The sequence below is a fragment of the Salminus brasiliensis genome, chromosome 1 (assembly GCF_030463535.1).
Source record: "Salminus brasiliensis chromosome 1, fSalBra1.hap2, whole genome shotgun sequence".
Lineage (NCBI taxonomy): Eukaryota > Metazoa > Chordata > Actinopteri > Characiformes > Bryconidae > Salminus > Salminus brasiliensis.
The window spans coordinates 84715343-84731843 of NC_132878.1; the positions used below are offsets into that span (position 1 = coordinate 84715343).

The 16501-nt window shown below is 39.1% G+C and overlaps 2 protein-coding genes across 2 annotated transcripts in view; one reads left to right on the forward strand and one right to left on the reverse strand.

Moving 5' to 3' along the window:
* Positions 1-997: 997 nt before the first annotated feature.
* Positions 998-13988, forward strand: txndc5 (thioredoxin domain containing 5). Its single transcript, XM_072691382.1, has 10 exons — positions 998-1246; positions 2198-2350; positions 4112-4217; positions 4636-4732; positions 5431-5546; positions 5921-6007; positions 7470-7619; positions 9404-9486; positions 9611-9740; positions 12198-13988. The coding sequence occupies exons 1-10, from the start codon at positions 1059-1061 to the stop codon at positions 12318-12320; spliced, it is 1233 nt and encodes a 410-aa protein (XP_072547483.1). The 5' UTR covers positions 998-1058; the 3' UTR covers positions 12321-13988.
* bmp6 (bone morphogenetic protein 6) overlaps positions 13789-16501 on the reverse strand; it is a 45224-nt gene continuing 42511 nt past the window's right edge. The window contains exon 7 of the mRNA XM_072691370.1: positions 13789-16052. Coding sequence (XP_072547471.1) covers positions 15903-16052 — 150 coding nt within the window. The 3' untranslated portion in view covers positions 13789-15902. The remainder of the gene's footprint in view (positions 16053-16501) is intronic.

Genomic DNA, 16501 nt, shown 5'->3' on the forward strand with positions numbered 1-16501 from the left:
ATGATGTCTTGCTTTCATGACATGGAAAACATGTGGAACCTGTGGAAAGACTGGGGAAAAGTTTTTTAGTGCCTCATAAATCTTTTCTGAAAAATTCATTTCTGAGGTTTTACATGTAATTATTACTTTTCCTGGATACCTGATATCTTGCACATGAATGAACGCATTTGATTGTTTTCCTGTGACTGCGAGAATGCTTTGATATAATGAAGGTAATTATATATGGCATTTGACTGACAGTCTTGCATCAGCTTAAACAGGTAGGCGAAAGTAGTTTTAGGTGTCAAAAAATACACAAAAAGGTATGGTATGCAAATACATGTAAAACAAATAAACAAAACATCTAGCATTAATTACTATTTCTGTATTTACCTTTACATTATTTCTCCTTTTATTCTGTTACAGTTTTTTTCTATAATTATTTATATCCGGTTGTTTACATTATTAAATAGTTTAGAGTTCAAAAGACTAATAACTAAACGCTTACAAAGTCTTTTATTTTTTTTTATTAACTCTTGAATTTTTCCCACTGTTCTTTACAAAAAGAAGATGTTCCTGGGTCATGTCATGCACAGCTTGTTTAAGGTTTCACAATGTTTTAGTGCAACATATTGTGTTTTTAATGAATTAATGAGCAAATAATGACCCAAACATACTGAAAAAAAGATTACAAAATGAATAAAACTAAATATAACTAAATATTTACAAATAAAACAAATATTTATACTTATACTTATATATTCAGATTTGTGTTATACGTAATAATAATAATAATAAAAATAATAAAACATTTTAACAGTTATTAAATGTTGTAACGTCACCCATGTATAAAACCAGTGCCTGCAATCTTCCTAGGCCTGTTAGGGGGCGTTTAGTCCCGCGTCCGCGCCGCACTGCAGATCTCCAAGTCATACGCACCGCGTTTCCTAGTGATTCCGAACTAAGCGTGTATTTACGTATCTAGCGTAGTAAACGCTTTATAGCCAAGCTTTAGCAGAGAGCGAGTGAAGTGAGCTGGTTTCATTCACTGGGCATCCCTGCTTCAGCTCGGCGGTGTCATGGCCACCTCAGCACTGAGAATGTCCCCTGTTTTAATAAGTTGTATGTATTCAGTATTACTCTTTGGTACGATATTGTGCGATAATGAGACGGAGGAGGATGAACACGCCAAGCACACTTACACGGTGGAAATGTTCAACAATGCGATCCCAACAGCTCCACACTTCGTGATGTTCTTCGCCCCTTGGTAAAGTTACAGACATCTTTAACTTCGCCTAGCTGTAGCCGGCTCTCAGAGTTCGTGTTAGCTCAGTTCTAGCTCAGCTGTCTAACCTAGTGCTAGCTAATGCAGGTAGGTGAGACACGTGTTAATGTGAAAACGGGCGCTACGCGATTAAAACTCTTTGTTCGGTGTCGTTTCTGCAGGAGAACAATCTAGGAGTCTCCCAGGTGCTTTGCTAAGCTATCTATCTAGGTTAGCTAGATAGCTATCCGTTAGCTCAGCTTGCTGGAAGAAGCCTAACGCAAATGCGTACAATGGTGCCAGATCCAGATCCAGGTAGTGAAAATCCGGCGCGGGTCTTTGTTCCGACGGCCGCGGCCGCTCCAATCCATCTGGACTGCAGCAGAGCCGCACGGGCAGTCGGGGCAAAATCCTGTGGCGGATTTTCACTTTCTGGATCGGGATTTGCCACCTCTAGTACATAAATGCCGAAAAAGTGGGATATCTATGCCGCGTGTGGTTTTTATAATGGCTGTTATCTCGTTTCGAATTTAGCCATTAAAAGATATAAGGAGTATCCAGCTTATCTGGAGGGGTAAACTCAATTGCAGTTGTAGCGGGTTAGCTAGCTAGCGCTCAAAGCTGGCTAGCCAAGTTCACAGTTCATCCAGTATGAGAAGTTTCAGCTTACGTGGCAAGAAGCAGCAAAAAGTAACGAGACAGACCTCACATTGATCCTAACATGCCGTGAATATGTTTTTGTCTTTTTTTTTTCTTATTTTAATAAAGGAGTATACCTGAGCTCAAAATCCCAGTCTTTACATAGCATTGTTATAGGCCTGTAAGTTAAACCCTAGAGTTGCATCCCCAGGAAAGACCCTCTAATCAAAGGCAGCTCCACTCAGTGCTTTTGTTAATCTTCATTTCTGTCCCCAGGATGTGTTAAGATGGTATCATGTGCTTTGTTCTACACAGGTGTGGTCACTGCCAGAGGCTACAGGGGACGTGGAATGAGCTGGCAGATAAGTACAACAGTATGGAGACTCCCCCCGCCTATGTTGTAAAAGTAGACTGCACTAAAGACACCAAGTTTTGCTCCAGTGACCATGGAATCCGCGGATATCCTACGTAAGCTTTACAACTTTTATGTTGTCGCTGAGACCTCCTTAAAAGCTATCATGGTGTTAAAATGGATAAAACTATAATGACGGTACACTACATGTCCAAATGTTTGTGGTCACCCCTTCTAACCAATGCATTCGGCTGCTGACAGGTGTACAGAAGCAAACATGCAGATTGTCAAGTCCCTGTAGAGAAGTGCTACCAATAGGAAACATGAACCCATCGGCACTGTCTAATGCCAGGCGTGGGCCAGAGGGGTATAAAGTCCAGTGAAACTGTGTTCTCTAGAATGATGGTGCTCTATCCAGTAGTTTTGGGATGAGATGGGGGTTGAGATCGTCCACAATCCTGACCTTAGTGATGCTCTTGTAGCTGCTGCAATCAGATCCTCACAGCAATGCTCCTGGATCTAGTTGAAAGCCTTCCCTGGAAAGTAGACAGTTAGTCCCAACAAAAGCAGGGTAAACTATTTTTAATACCCTTGATTGTGGAAGGGACAGTGAATAAGCAGGTGTCCCAGTACTTTTGTCCATATAGTGTACATTGTTGAGGGGTTGCTGTATTCATTGAGAATAGTAAGAGGAAAAGTAGTGTCCACAGGTCACTCGAATGACTGTCATGTGTTAACAGTGGAGGGCCAAAGTCTCCTATCATTTGGTTATTCCCAGAGTGATGTTTAACTCCAGTTGATGGCGTCCTCGGCTCAAATACTTGCATAAATGCAACTTCACATTTCATTAGTTGAGCCATCCCCATACTTACAAAGGTTTACAGCACTGGGATATAGGGCAGAGTTGCAAAGTGATTTATTCCATAACAGCTCTGTACCTCTCGTCCTGTTCTTATGAACAGCCTAATCAAACATATGAAATAGCAAAAATCATCAATGTGGCCTGTGAAATCACAGCTTTCACATGTTTGGGTTACTTCTTTTTGTAGGCAGCTACAAATCTTTAAATTCTTGTAGGTGTTTAAAACGGTACATTTTCAGCTTCAGACAGTTTGCAGGTGCTTTTAAATGTGACTCCAGGTATTTTCTGTATTTTGGGGAGTCTTTTCTTCCCTCCACCTATAAAATATTGCCACTGGCAGCAAAACAACCCAAAAACATGATCAATCCCCCTCAACACAGTTGGCTAGGTATTCTTTAAGGGAGTTAAGGGATTTTTTGTTTGTTTGTTTTTGAGCTCTTTCATGAAGATGTGGGTGTTTAGATTTGCCAATCTTCTCATCATACAAGCAGTTCTCTCCAAGAGTTGTCTTGGTTTTGCAGATCTCACCTTTAACTCCACTCTTGTGAAACAAGCTGGAAATGCTTGACTGCCTTCTTTTAGCCTTCCCTTGCCTTGTGGACATCTGTAATGTATATATGTATCTTATGTAATATGAGTAATCTTGTAAGTCGCTCTGCATAAGAGCGTCAGCTAAATTTCGTGAATGTAATGAAGTCTTTTAAAGGCCAGAATTTATAAAGCTTGAAAATTTGGTTCATTAATTGTAGTTGGTGACATAGGCCTGGTTTGCTAAGTCCTGAGACTAAGATATGTCAAAAAATAAAATCGGAGCCTTTGCAAAGCCACACTGAAGATGTTGATTTTTATTTTATTTTTATTTGTTAGATTATTAATTTGATGGATCTGTGTTATGGTTAGCTGAAAATATATTTGTATATTTGATTACCTACAGAGGCTGTGTTTTCTACATCTGACTGTCTTTTAGGTGTTTAAACTTTTTTTTTTTTTTTGTGTGTGATTTGGTTATGTGTAGTCTGAAGCTGTTCAAACCTGAGCAGGAGGCAGTGAAATATCAGGGCCCAAGAGACCTGCAATCCCTGGAGACCTGGATGCTGAAAACTCTTCAGGATGAGCCTGAGGTAAGAATCTCTCTTGAAGGAGAGATAGGATACAAAAATAACAAAGCCAGAATTATTTGTATTATCTATTTTTTTTTTTTTTGCACTTCCTGTTTGGTATTCAACTTTAAGTCAGTTTGGCAGATTGACTACCAGGATGTACAGGTTTGCATAGGGCTATAGATATAGTGAGTTAAATTGAGATCTGGACTTTGACCATTGTGGGACTTTTTATGTTTTTTGTCCACCCCCCCCCTTTGCTCAGTCTCTCATGTGTTGTGGGGTAGTTGAAAGGTGAATTAATCCTTTAGCTTTAACACAGTGTCCTTACTGTGACAACACAAAGGCAGAACGTGTGTACATTTTACTTCAGTAAAAAGAAAATAAACAGAGAAGAGTAATACACAGCCTGTATGTCTGGTTTTTATTAATTTCCCAGGACCCCCAAAGTGAGCCTGAGCCCCCCAAAGTGCCAGAGCCCAAGCAGGGCATGTATGACCTGACTGCTTCCAACTTCAAAGCACATATTTCCAAAGGTATCACTTCAAAAACAGCTTGACGCACATTTAAATGAACCAGATGAGGTCTCTTAAAATATATTTGTTGAGCTAGTTTCCACACTATTAAAAAAAATTGTTTTGAAATGGTATCACTGTAAGGATTGGCATCTCTGAAAAGTTAACATATCCCTCTAAATATATACACTCACAACTCACTGTTCTCAGAACAGGTGTCTGAGTTTCATTATGCTTAAGGTTGTATACTATTTAGGTCTTTTCCAGTTTTAACTCTGACACCATCTCTTTCAGTTTCTGTGGCAGTTGTGCATTTGTTTATTTTTAGCCACATGATGAGTTGCTAGATGCATGTTCTTTTATTTCGTTTTTTACTGATTATGCAACAGAGCACTGGAGCAAGAACAGAAAAGTTTGTGTTCAGAACAAAACAAAAGAAATGTGTAGTTTTGTAAATCTTGCTGCTTCACAAATGCTCACTGTAGGGCTCCAAAGTGCTAAAGCCATGCTATCAAGTGACCTGTTCTTCCTATCATCGGGTGATTGCAGGTTTGAGTGCCGGTGGCATCATATGAAGTGGGGTAGTAGGAAATAACTAAATAAAAAAATAATTTCATTAACCAACAAAAAATATTTGTATTTGGTTATTAAGTGATATTCTTCTTATCTTAAAAGTACACAAGTCTTTTACCTTATTTACATTCTGTCTTGTTCTGCAGGATCTCACTTTGTGAAGTTCTTTGCGCCGTGGTGCGGACACTGCAAAGCTATGGCCCCAACGTGGGAGCAGCTTGCTACCAGCTTTGAGCACTCAGATTTGGTCAAAATTGGCAAGGTAAGACCATATTTCAGAATAATTTTTATAAGGGGTTAATCATCTGCTAAGCTGTGTAAGCCATAGTTGTTCTCTGCTTGTAAATGCCTCAAACATGCTAGCTATTTTGCGTATTATGCACATCGTTTGCTGTCACTTAGCATGCAGTCAATGCTTTATTATAATTGTGCTCAAATCAGATTTCACTGATCTCAAAGCAATTTCACCAAAAGGTGTCATTCAATGTGTCGTATTTGTCGTCTTATGTAAATCTCTGTACATGAGGAGTTATGTAAAACATTGTGTATGATTTTTAACATTTAAGATCCTGTCAGTGTGTAGTGAGTTTCATGTTTGGTTTGATCAGGGTCTTTGATTTGGTTTACTTGCCACAGCTGGACTGCACGCAGCATTATGAGATCTGTTCAGAGAACCAGGTCCGAGGCTATCCTACACTGCTCTTCTTCACAGACGGAGAGAAGGTAAACTACCCTGACGCAACTTGAATATTCAGTACTCAAAGAGAGGGGTATTTATATTTTTATAAAATTATTAATTTATTTTAGTCTTATAGTTGCACTAAAGCTATGTAACTTTCTGTAGCAGTTATTCTGTATTCTTACTTTTCAAAGACTTTTCTAAGAATCAGAAATCACCACATAAACCAACTGAATATAAACCACCAACATCCATTCCATCCATTTGTATTCATAATTATTCGTTAATTGATATAATTAATACATTTCAATCTGCCCTCAAACAAAAACTATCCAGTTGAGTTATAATGGAAAGAAACAGTTAGATCCTCAACATGTGCCAGCACTCAACAACTCACAGTGCTCCGTATGTGTTTATCAGTACTCTCATTGCAACACATTCTGTGTCTGCTTTGTTCTGTATCTGCTATGTTATGCTAAACGGCACAATGCAGTGTGTCTGCTCCCCAGTGTATGGTGTCTTTAATGGAGAGTGTAGAGTTGACTTGTATACCCTTAAATTTAAAATAAAATCTTATTCAATAACTATAGAATACTAATAAACCGAGAAAAGACAGATTTCAAATAAGTTCAAGACAGAACCCGCTCATTTATGACCTTCAGACAGAGACCAGACTCTAGCACAATGCTAGTGTCCCCTTTTTAAATGGATTATTAGTTTTTTGATTTTTTAAATTGATAAGGACTTTTTTTCAGTACTATACCGAAGACATTTTGCTAAGTTTGTATAGGTGAACAGAAATTACTCCTGTCTACTGTCTTTCCATTCTACCCTAAATGTTGCAGTAGTTACCAACTGCAGAATTACTACAACATTTATATTGACACAGAGAATTGTATTAAAATCAAACCAATAAAAAGCAAACATAAGCAGTGATGACTTGTATGTCTCATACTTTCGTGAGCACTGAGCAGATTGTGTTAATGTGCAGCACTGTTGCTGATTACAAACTAACATATTTTAGAACACTAAAATATCTAACTTACTAAAAGACACTTCATGATTAAAGAAGATTTTACAGTACATGATTGTTGGCGAAGATTGGTGAACGAGAGTTTGGGGAGGAAAGGTGCGGCCGGCAGATGCCACTATGGGGTCTAGGCACTTGTGATTACGCACTTCTACACATTATTCAGTGTGCATTTATTTCAGCATTGGGCTAAAATGTACTTGTTCCATTTAATTATCAATGGCTGGTAAATAAAATATTATGCATCCCTAATACAAATTTAATTGCAGAGTGGATCAATCACTTTTTGGCCAGTTATGTTACACATACGAATTATGTTTTGGAGAGCACCCACACGTGCCATGTAAAACATAGCAAACAGACTGTACAAGTACACAGCCTGCTGACAGATATTCAGAAGAATAAGACATTAACACAGTCATTCTTCCATTCTTTGCAATTATGACTGAAAGCTCTTCTGATTTGTTGTTTTTCAGGTGGATCAGTACAGGGGTAAGCGTGATCTAGAGTCCTTCAAGGAATTTGTGGATAATCACTTGGCTGAGGCTGCTTCCAAAGATCAGCCTGCTACAGAGGATGCAAAGGCCAATGAAATCCCAGGGAGTACAGAGCCTGCTAAACAAGAGGTAGTGTATGTGTTTGCACGAAATACTCAACAGGTTTTAGAAGAATAGATTTGGTCATTGGATTTGAATACCCAGCAATTACACACTTGATAGGCCTAACGCTTGCTAAGGATTATAATGTTTATGTTGGTACACCTGTGCATAATGTGGCATTAAAGTGGCCTTATCATTTATTGGTTGTCTATAGGTGGAATTGTGGGTTTGTCTTGATGGTATGATCAAAATACAAAATATTGGCTATTAAACATAACTGGAAATGAAGCACTGGTGGACTGACCACAACACTAGGTCATTTTATTGAGGTTAAAGTCTAGCCCATAGTCTTTGATGTATGCAACATTTCCCTGTTGAGATTATAGGTAGTTGGTAATATTGTCTGGCTCCGCAGAGGTTTGATTAAGGAGGGAGTTCTTAGGCAGATGTTTGAACCGTGAGATTGTCATCAGTGTCTAGCCTGTAGTCATGAATCTGCATCCCAGAAGTGAAGTAGCAATTATGGGTAGACTAGCTATTTCCTCCTCCTGCTGATGCAAATATTTGTGTGAGTGTATGAGCAGGAGAGCGAGACAGGGAGAGAAATTGTGTATGTTTTTAGATATATAATATAATGTGTGCATGAGTGGCCGGAGTGTGTTCAAGTATGAGCTTCCGAGGTTTTGCAACATAGCCTTTGCGAGGTTCACTTTTTCCATTTTTGCTGTGGTAGAGGATGTAGTCTAAATCAATGGAATTTCTGTGGCTTGTTACTTAATGTGGAGCGATGTTCAGAAATAGCACTCTATATAAATAATCTTAAAGGGGAAGTTGACTTTATTCTACATTTGAGCCTTTGAGCCATACAAGATGTTTGGTTTTTGGGTTTTTATATATTTAGGACCTTAGTTTAATTACTTAATTTGTTAAAGGAAATTCATATAAAACAACCCTTCCCATCCACTCTTCCATAGAACCCCATTTAATAGCAAAATACATATTTTACACTTTCACATATGCCTCGGCAGTTTTGATCATTCAAAATACGACTGCCTTTGAATGCTACCATCACATGTGTATTTATCCAGTGTTGGTATGTGAGTAAGTGGTGGTAGTGTTGAGTTTAGCTGGGACACAAAAAAAAAACTCTGAGCACAACCATTCAGAATTCAGGATGTCAGTTTTCACACTGTACTATTTTCTGTGATCTGAGGGCTTTATAACCAGTCTGATCTGCTTTCTGCCAGTTCAGCAACCAGATTAACAGAACTGCATAACAATCGCTAGAAGTACTTTACAAAGAAATCAGGAGTGTGTTACCAAATAATTTCAAATACCTTTAGGATGTACATCTGTCTCCCCACAATGTGAAAACTGTGAAAACACTACTTACAATTTTCAGTTTCGGACAAGCCCCTGGTAACCTGCTGCCAAAAAAAGATCACTGCAGACTCTCAATGTTTTTCATACTACTTCAGTATCTGTATCAACACTGTTCAGGATGCTGCATCACTTGTGACCATAATATGCACAAATGTCCATCTCTGTTTAGTTTAGAACATTTTGTTTTGACAGAACCTAAGGTTGAACATTTGTCTGCTTTTATAATGTATTTTCTAAAACAAGGAATGACTGAATTGAGATTCAACCAGCTCTGCTTTCTAGAATGTGTGTATGTAATGTATATTAATTTTCCTTTAAGTCATCAGTTGATGCTGTGTAACCAACTTTAATTGTAAGTTACAGATTAATACAAAAATGTGTTTTTTGTTTTTTTTTCTCTCTCCCCTCATTTCCCTTTTCTCTTTCAGTCCAGTGTCGTTGTCCTCACTGAAAGCAACTTTGATGAAATTGTTGCCAAAGGGGTCTCCTTCATTAAGTTTTATGCTCCATGGTAAGTTCTTGTTTGCCAAATTGACAATTTTTTTTGTAATCTGATCAAACGGTCTCTGATGGCAGAAGTCGTCCTTTATAACCCCCAAGATTCTGATGCTTGTGTTTCTTGGTTTGTGTTGAAGGTGTGGCCACTGTAAGAACCTGGCTCCTGCATGGGAGGACCTGTCTAAGAAGGAGTTTCCTGGCTTGACAGATGTGAAGATTGCTAAAGTGGACTGCACTGTTGAGAGATCCCTCTGCAACAGATTCTCAGTGAGTCACTCGCCATTGTTTCTGTTCAACACACAAAGCCAAAGATCTTCTGACTCTGATATGTAACCGTGATCAAAGAACAAATCTCATACTTTTTGCTTATGGATTATGGCATGTATTAGGCTGCATTCCTGGAGGACCACAGCACTGACATGTTAATGTTTTCTCTGTTGTGACATACAGATTTATTCTTCAGTTAATTACTGGGCTTTTTTTTTTTTTTTTAAATTAACATGCTGGAGCTGGTAACGTTTGCAATCCTGTGGCTCTCCACAAACGGGAGTTTTAAACCTTTGTCTTACAGTAGAATGTTTAGATGTTTAGACCAATGCTAAAATGCTTGGAGTTTTAAAATCCTCAGATAGGGATGACCTTTACTCTTAAGCAAAGCCAAACAGAATCCAAACATTGGAAGCCAATCTCTTCCCCCATAGCATAAAGCTGTAGTCATGCCAGACCTTTGCCGTTTGCATCGCGTTGTGAAATGAGTGACTGGTGATGGACAAAAAGTCCATTTGCAAAGTTTTTGGTTGCTTTTAGCATGCTAACATTAGCTAACTTGCCAAACACAAAGTTTAGTTTTAAAAATTATACACTATATGGACAAAAATATTGGGACACCTGCTGATTCGTTTCTTCTGAAATTAAAGGCATGTTGTGATTGAGGTGAGTTCTGCCTTTGTTGGAGTAAATGTGCCTAGAGTCCAGGGAAGGCTATCTACAAGATTTGAGCATTCCTGTGAGGATTTGATTGCATTCAGCAACAAAAGCGTTTGTGAGGTCGGGATGTTGGATGAGCCTCCACCCCACCTCACCTCACCTCATCCCCAACTCCTTCCAAAAGTAATAAATGGAGCGCCATCATTCCAGAGATCTGTTCCACTGCTCCACAGTTTAATGCTGGCGGGCGTTATTCCCATTTAGCCCTCACATGGCATAAGGCATGGTGCCAAGAAGTTTGTTTACCTGCTCCAAAGAGTCCTGTTCTATTGGCAGTAGTTCTCTATAGGGATGTCTGTCTGGATGTCTAGTACAGTGACACACACAGTCACAGCGAAAAAGTATAGGACTGCTGTGGTTGGGTCTGTGCATGGAGCTGCACTTAGCTTGGAGCTAACCTAGCAATAAGCAGGCTGGCAAACGTAGATAAACAGTAAAACGAGCAGTGAACAGTGTACAGTACTGCACATTGATTTTTAGTATCTGTATCTTTTAGTTTCTGTTAAATCAGCTCTGTTCAGCCAAGGATTTAAATTTGACTGCAATATTAGCATGCTAGCTGATTCATTTATCATCAGTTTCCTGGCTGACTTTGGGTGCAGTCGCTCTTTTAGAAGACGGGTTTTGGAGCCAATAGGAAAGAAACGGTCAAGCTTAGATACAACTAACATGAGCGTTTCCTCTGTATTTGGCCTTTTAGAAAAGGGTCGCCATTTCAATGGCCTGGATCATTCACATGTGGGCGAGTGCATATCAAAGCTTGGCTCGTCTGACCATGTCACTCTTCTCAAATCTCTGTAATGTGCAGTTGCCCTTGTGATGAGGTTAATGTTCTTCCTCTTTATTGTTATAACCTTTTCTAGGCAGTTGTGTGGCAAACTGTTGTTGACGCAGTCTTATTACGTCCTGTATTGACGTTGTCCCTCACCTGAGGAACAGTTGCTCTTCTGTTTTTCCTTGCTTATCGCACTAGTGTACAAGCATCAGTCAGCTTTCGCCCAAATCGTTCAACCATATTTACTTTTCTGCATTTAGAACCATCAAACATTTTAATGTTGTTACTGTGCTTATTAAAACACTGCCAGCTGGACAGGCTGTATTTTTTTTATTTTTTTTGGAGATGCCACTCAATCACGGTAGGATGTTCCAGTTTCAATCAAAATGGTTCTATCCCCTTTGCAGCACGCAAACCCACGAATGTGTTGAGCTATTTAAAATGCTCTTGTTTGATTGGTTTATTGCAAACAGCTGAAAGGTCGTAAATTATGCTTAAAAACCTAATTTGCCATGGGGATTGAAATGTTGATTGCCACTGTAATTACTGAATTTATTCATGCAGTATACGTCTGCACTCACTATATTTAGTTGTTTTTGCTGTCACTTATCCTTGTTTGAGCTGCTACCCACTGCTATAGACACTGGACCTTATTCACCAACCATTCTAAAGAAGACCCTTCTTCTTAAAAACCACTTACAGTTTTCACAGATTCTAACAAGCACCCATGTTTCCTTACTTGGAATTTGTTCATTTTATGAGGACGGTGAGATTTATGGGAAGGTACTGGTAAATAAGGCCCCCTTCTTTGTAATACATATGTTTGAATTAGAGATGCGTTGTGGAGGTTTGTCTTCACATTGAAATGGGGGGAAAAACTTCACTCTTAAACCTCCTAGATGAGTGATGTACCGGTGCTGGTTACTTCTGACTTATGAGTGCTGGCTGTTTCACCACTTTAGGTGCACGGGTACCCAACGCTGCTGATGTTCCGTGCAGGCAAGCAAGGAGAAGAGCACAATGGCGGGCGTGACTTGGAGAGCCTTCACAGCTTCGTCATGAAGCAGGCCAGAGATGAGCTGTAACTCTCCTTATATCTACCTACGTTTCACAGTATCCCTTGCTCTGATCACTGATCTTTCCCCGGTGTTTCCCCCCCCCCCAGCAGTACAGGCATGTCGGTCCATGAAAACCCTTCTCTTTATTTTATTTGAATTTTTTTGCTTTCAACTCATCAAAAGTCTAGAGTAAGCGCTACAATTCATTATGTCCATAGATAAAATGTGAATAAGTGATTGCAGTTAAGTCTTTTTCAACTTATGGACCAATGAGAGGAAACGGTACCTGATTAATTACACCAATTATCCAATTCTAGAAATTCCCTTTTTTTCCCCTTTGTTTTTCTGTCTGTCAACACAGTGAGTTATTATAGTCTTTCCTTTTGACAATGTTATAAACACAGAAATAGAGATTATTGCACCATGTATAAGTGGAGAAATTTTATAACGAGAAATTCTGTTGCTTTTTGAGGCCAACGGTTTGGCCTTTATGTGTTTACAGTGCCCGGAAAGACAGCCCGGTTTATTTTTACTGTAAATAGAGAATCATGTGACTTGGCTCTCAGGGAGAACATTTTTTTTTTAAATATAAAGTTAAAATCATATGTTCCTCCTTTCTGCCTTTTCTCTTCTTTTACACCACCATCTCTACCCTCAATTTTAAATCTCCATGTGAGGACTGCACTTTTGTTTGTGTGTTTTGCATAGACAAGTTCAATATTTTTCCATTATAAGCGCAGCATGTTTTTTCACACATTTACTCTGTGAGCCTGTAGCACTTATAGTAATACTGTCCCAATGAAGTAATAATTCCAGACATGTAACAAACATTTTCAGAAAACTCAATGTTGACACCTAATAATGGAATAACTTGCCAATTTTTAGACTGGATATTGACTGTCAGTGTTGTAAAAGGTTTTACTAGTACTGTTAAACCTTATTATAACATTGGTAATTTCAGCTTGCCCATTGTTAATACCTTATTACATTATTGGGTCTTGCAAAATGTTTGAGTTCAGTGCAGAAGTGCTACATTTCTGGGACTATTACAGTACAGTGCATGGGGTTACCTTGGAGTCCTGTACTGGGATCAAAAACCACTCATGACTGACACATTTAAGGGAATTTCACTTTAAGCATTTATTCTTCTATTTAGATAAGCTGTTTATCTCTTTGCTTTGTATGTAAATAGGACTCCAGAAGCATCATGTAACCTGCCACTAGAACTGAATTCAAAACACTACAAGCTGCTAATCATGCATAGTAGTTTTTTGTTTTGGGACCTTTTTAGTTTTTCCTTCTCATTTTCTTCCACCTGCAGTTTTGTATTATGACTGTATTTCCTTATCCACATGCTAGTGAGCTCTTGAGTGGTTGAGCTGAATCAACCCTCCCCCTCCTGCTATCTCCATTCTCCTGAAGTTTTCCACTAATTTCTGAAGAGCATGAAGAGTAACAAAAGGAAGGAAAGCAGCTTTTTTTCAACAAAGTTTGTTTATGGGAGGCACATGGTACAGGCAGACCCCAGTGAAAGAGAGAGCAGTTTTTTTTTTTTTTTTTTTTTTTTTTCTCCTTTTACTTTCTTTTTTTTTATAGGTTACACACTGCCTGTGAAATTTTGTACAAAAAGAAAACAATGAAAGTTGTAATACAAATTTCATAATAAAATGTTAAGGCTTTTTTTGTTTTCCAAAAGTAGCTGTCAGAATGGTTATTTACTGTCTAAGATTTTCTGAAGAGGTGCAATAAATAACCTAGAAAATATACAGAAGTATTTACATACAGACATCTAGACATGGAAACATATGTAAACAGCAGTTTACTAGAGGTATATGACCGTGTGGCTGGTTGCAAAAAAGCAAATCTATCTGCAACAAGTTAGTAGGGTTTATACTTGTACCGTTGAACGTTGCACATAGTCCTTGATGACTGGGTAAAGCATGTCGTTGCTGTCATGCACACAAAAAAAGCCATGCAAAAATTTCCAAATAGCAATTTTACAGGAGAAGGAAAAACTCTTAATATTTTTTTTCCAGTAAGAAGTCATTTTGGAGCATTTCTATTGGTCCATTCATCATGGAAAACTCATTGGGCTCATGCTGCTTGCCATTAGCAGCCAGAGGCGCAGAGAGCACAATTGTTCTTTTTCTCTCAGGGTTCGGTTGATGCTACTTCCTCCCCACATCACTCCTAGTGTAATGATGGTCAGCACAGGCATCTGTTAGCTGTTGAATTGGAGCTAGAGATATGACCGCGGTGGTTGGCTGCACATGTGTCTGAGGCTTTTGTTTGGGGCATTGCTAGTGATTGGGGAGTTCACATGAACGGTGATTAAATAATCGGCCTTCCACGTTGGGTAGAAAATGAGGTAAAATTAGAAAGAAATTATTTTAAAAACGTAAAAAACGGCAAAACTGGAAGGTTTTGTGTGACCGCAACAATGTCAGTGTAAAAAGATTTTATTCCAAGTAATGTCATTTTAGAGCTTTTCTATTTGTCTTGTTATCATGGACATTTTGACATGATGTCAAGAATAAACTCTCCAGATTCAAATTGTCAAAGTTAAATACAGAAAAAATGGAGATGCAAGGTTTTTGCCCAACATTGACGGTATGAAACTAAAAGCAACAAACAGCAAAAATGGACATGAGCTGGCTGGCAAACTAGAGCATCATTTGTGGAAACTGACCCTGGAAAAACTGTAAAATGAACTGTAAGAAGCTGGAAGATGGCCAGAGGCAGGTGTTGCATTAAAAAGAGAGAGGTGTGTGTAGTATTGTGAATGAGGCAGGAGAACAAAAGAAGGGTTCTGTCCTCTTGAGAATAATAGTCCTGTTGTTTTGGTTGCTTTGATGCCTGTGGCCGCTTTCTCTGGCAACGGCAAACCACGCATAGTGTAGAGCAAATATTGAGAGAATAAAAATAAGTCATTTTATTAAGACCCTAAAAGAGTTCATCCAAGTTCAGCTGTTGCCTTTTTGGACGGCTGAGCAACTGTATAAAATGTACAAAAACAGGAAATAAAAATAAATCTCCATTTTTGTGCTGTGATGTGGCTGTGGCAGGGAATGATTAGGTTTCGACAGTCTGAGATGTTAAATCAAGCTTTGGTTAGTCAAATACAGAATAAATACCTCTTATAAAATATAGAATGGATTTAGGCTAATATGGTTCAGTGACAGTTCACTGTTTTAGGCACTGGCTCTGTATTCAGATGTGGCTGTACATACTTTCCGGACTTTAGTAGGATTAGGAACCGGTACACGAGAACTGACTGTGTGTGAACAGGAAAGAGGGGGGGAAAGCAGCACATTCCTCACACAGTCCTTAATAATCCCACATCCAGTACAGCCAGGTCGAAAAGAGGGATATGCACGCGTGCACACACACATACACACACACATGCATTCAATGCATCTATTCTAGCATTTGAACTCAAACGTTTTAGCACACACACACACAAACATATCTTTTCCACCTCTCTCTCTCTTTCCCTCCCCGTCCTCTGTCTCACACACGTCTCACACGCACACGTACACACACACTAGGCTGCAGCCGCTGGGCAGGGGGTAAAGGAGGGGGGGGTAAGCTAGCGTGACGTCCTTGGGGTCAGTGGCAGCCACAGGCACGCACCACCATGTTCTTGTACTTCTTCAGAATGACGTTGGAGTTGTCATCGAAGTAGAGCACAGAGATGGCATGCAGCTTGGTGGGGGCGCAGCATGGCTTTGGGACGTTTTCAGGATTCATCAGGTGGACCTGGAGAGCAAGAGGGACACAGGAGCTCAGCCATGATGAATACAGTTACATTTTCTAGACTACAATGTGCACGAGTACAAAAACCATAAGCATCTTAGTCAAAGATCGTCACTGTCATGCAGAAATCTTGCATCTCCAAAATGGCAACTATTCCATTCAGTGAAAGTAAAATAGAAAAAGATTTCATTATTTCAAGTGATTTTTGGAGCATTTCGATAGGTTTATGTCTCATGATATTTGGACAATGAACAAATAATTGTCATGTTCATGTTATGTCCAAAAGTGAAAATCAGCAAAAATGGAGATTCAAGGTTTTTGCATAATGGTATATGCGATGGTATATGATATACATTTAGCTTCTTGGACCCTCCCAATGTACTGTATGTTAGTCAGCCCACCAATGAGAGCTGTCAAACAAAGCCTTCATATATGGGCACAGGGAAGCCACC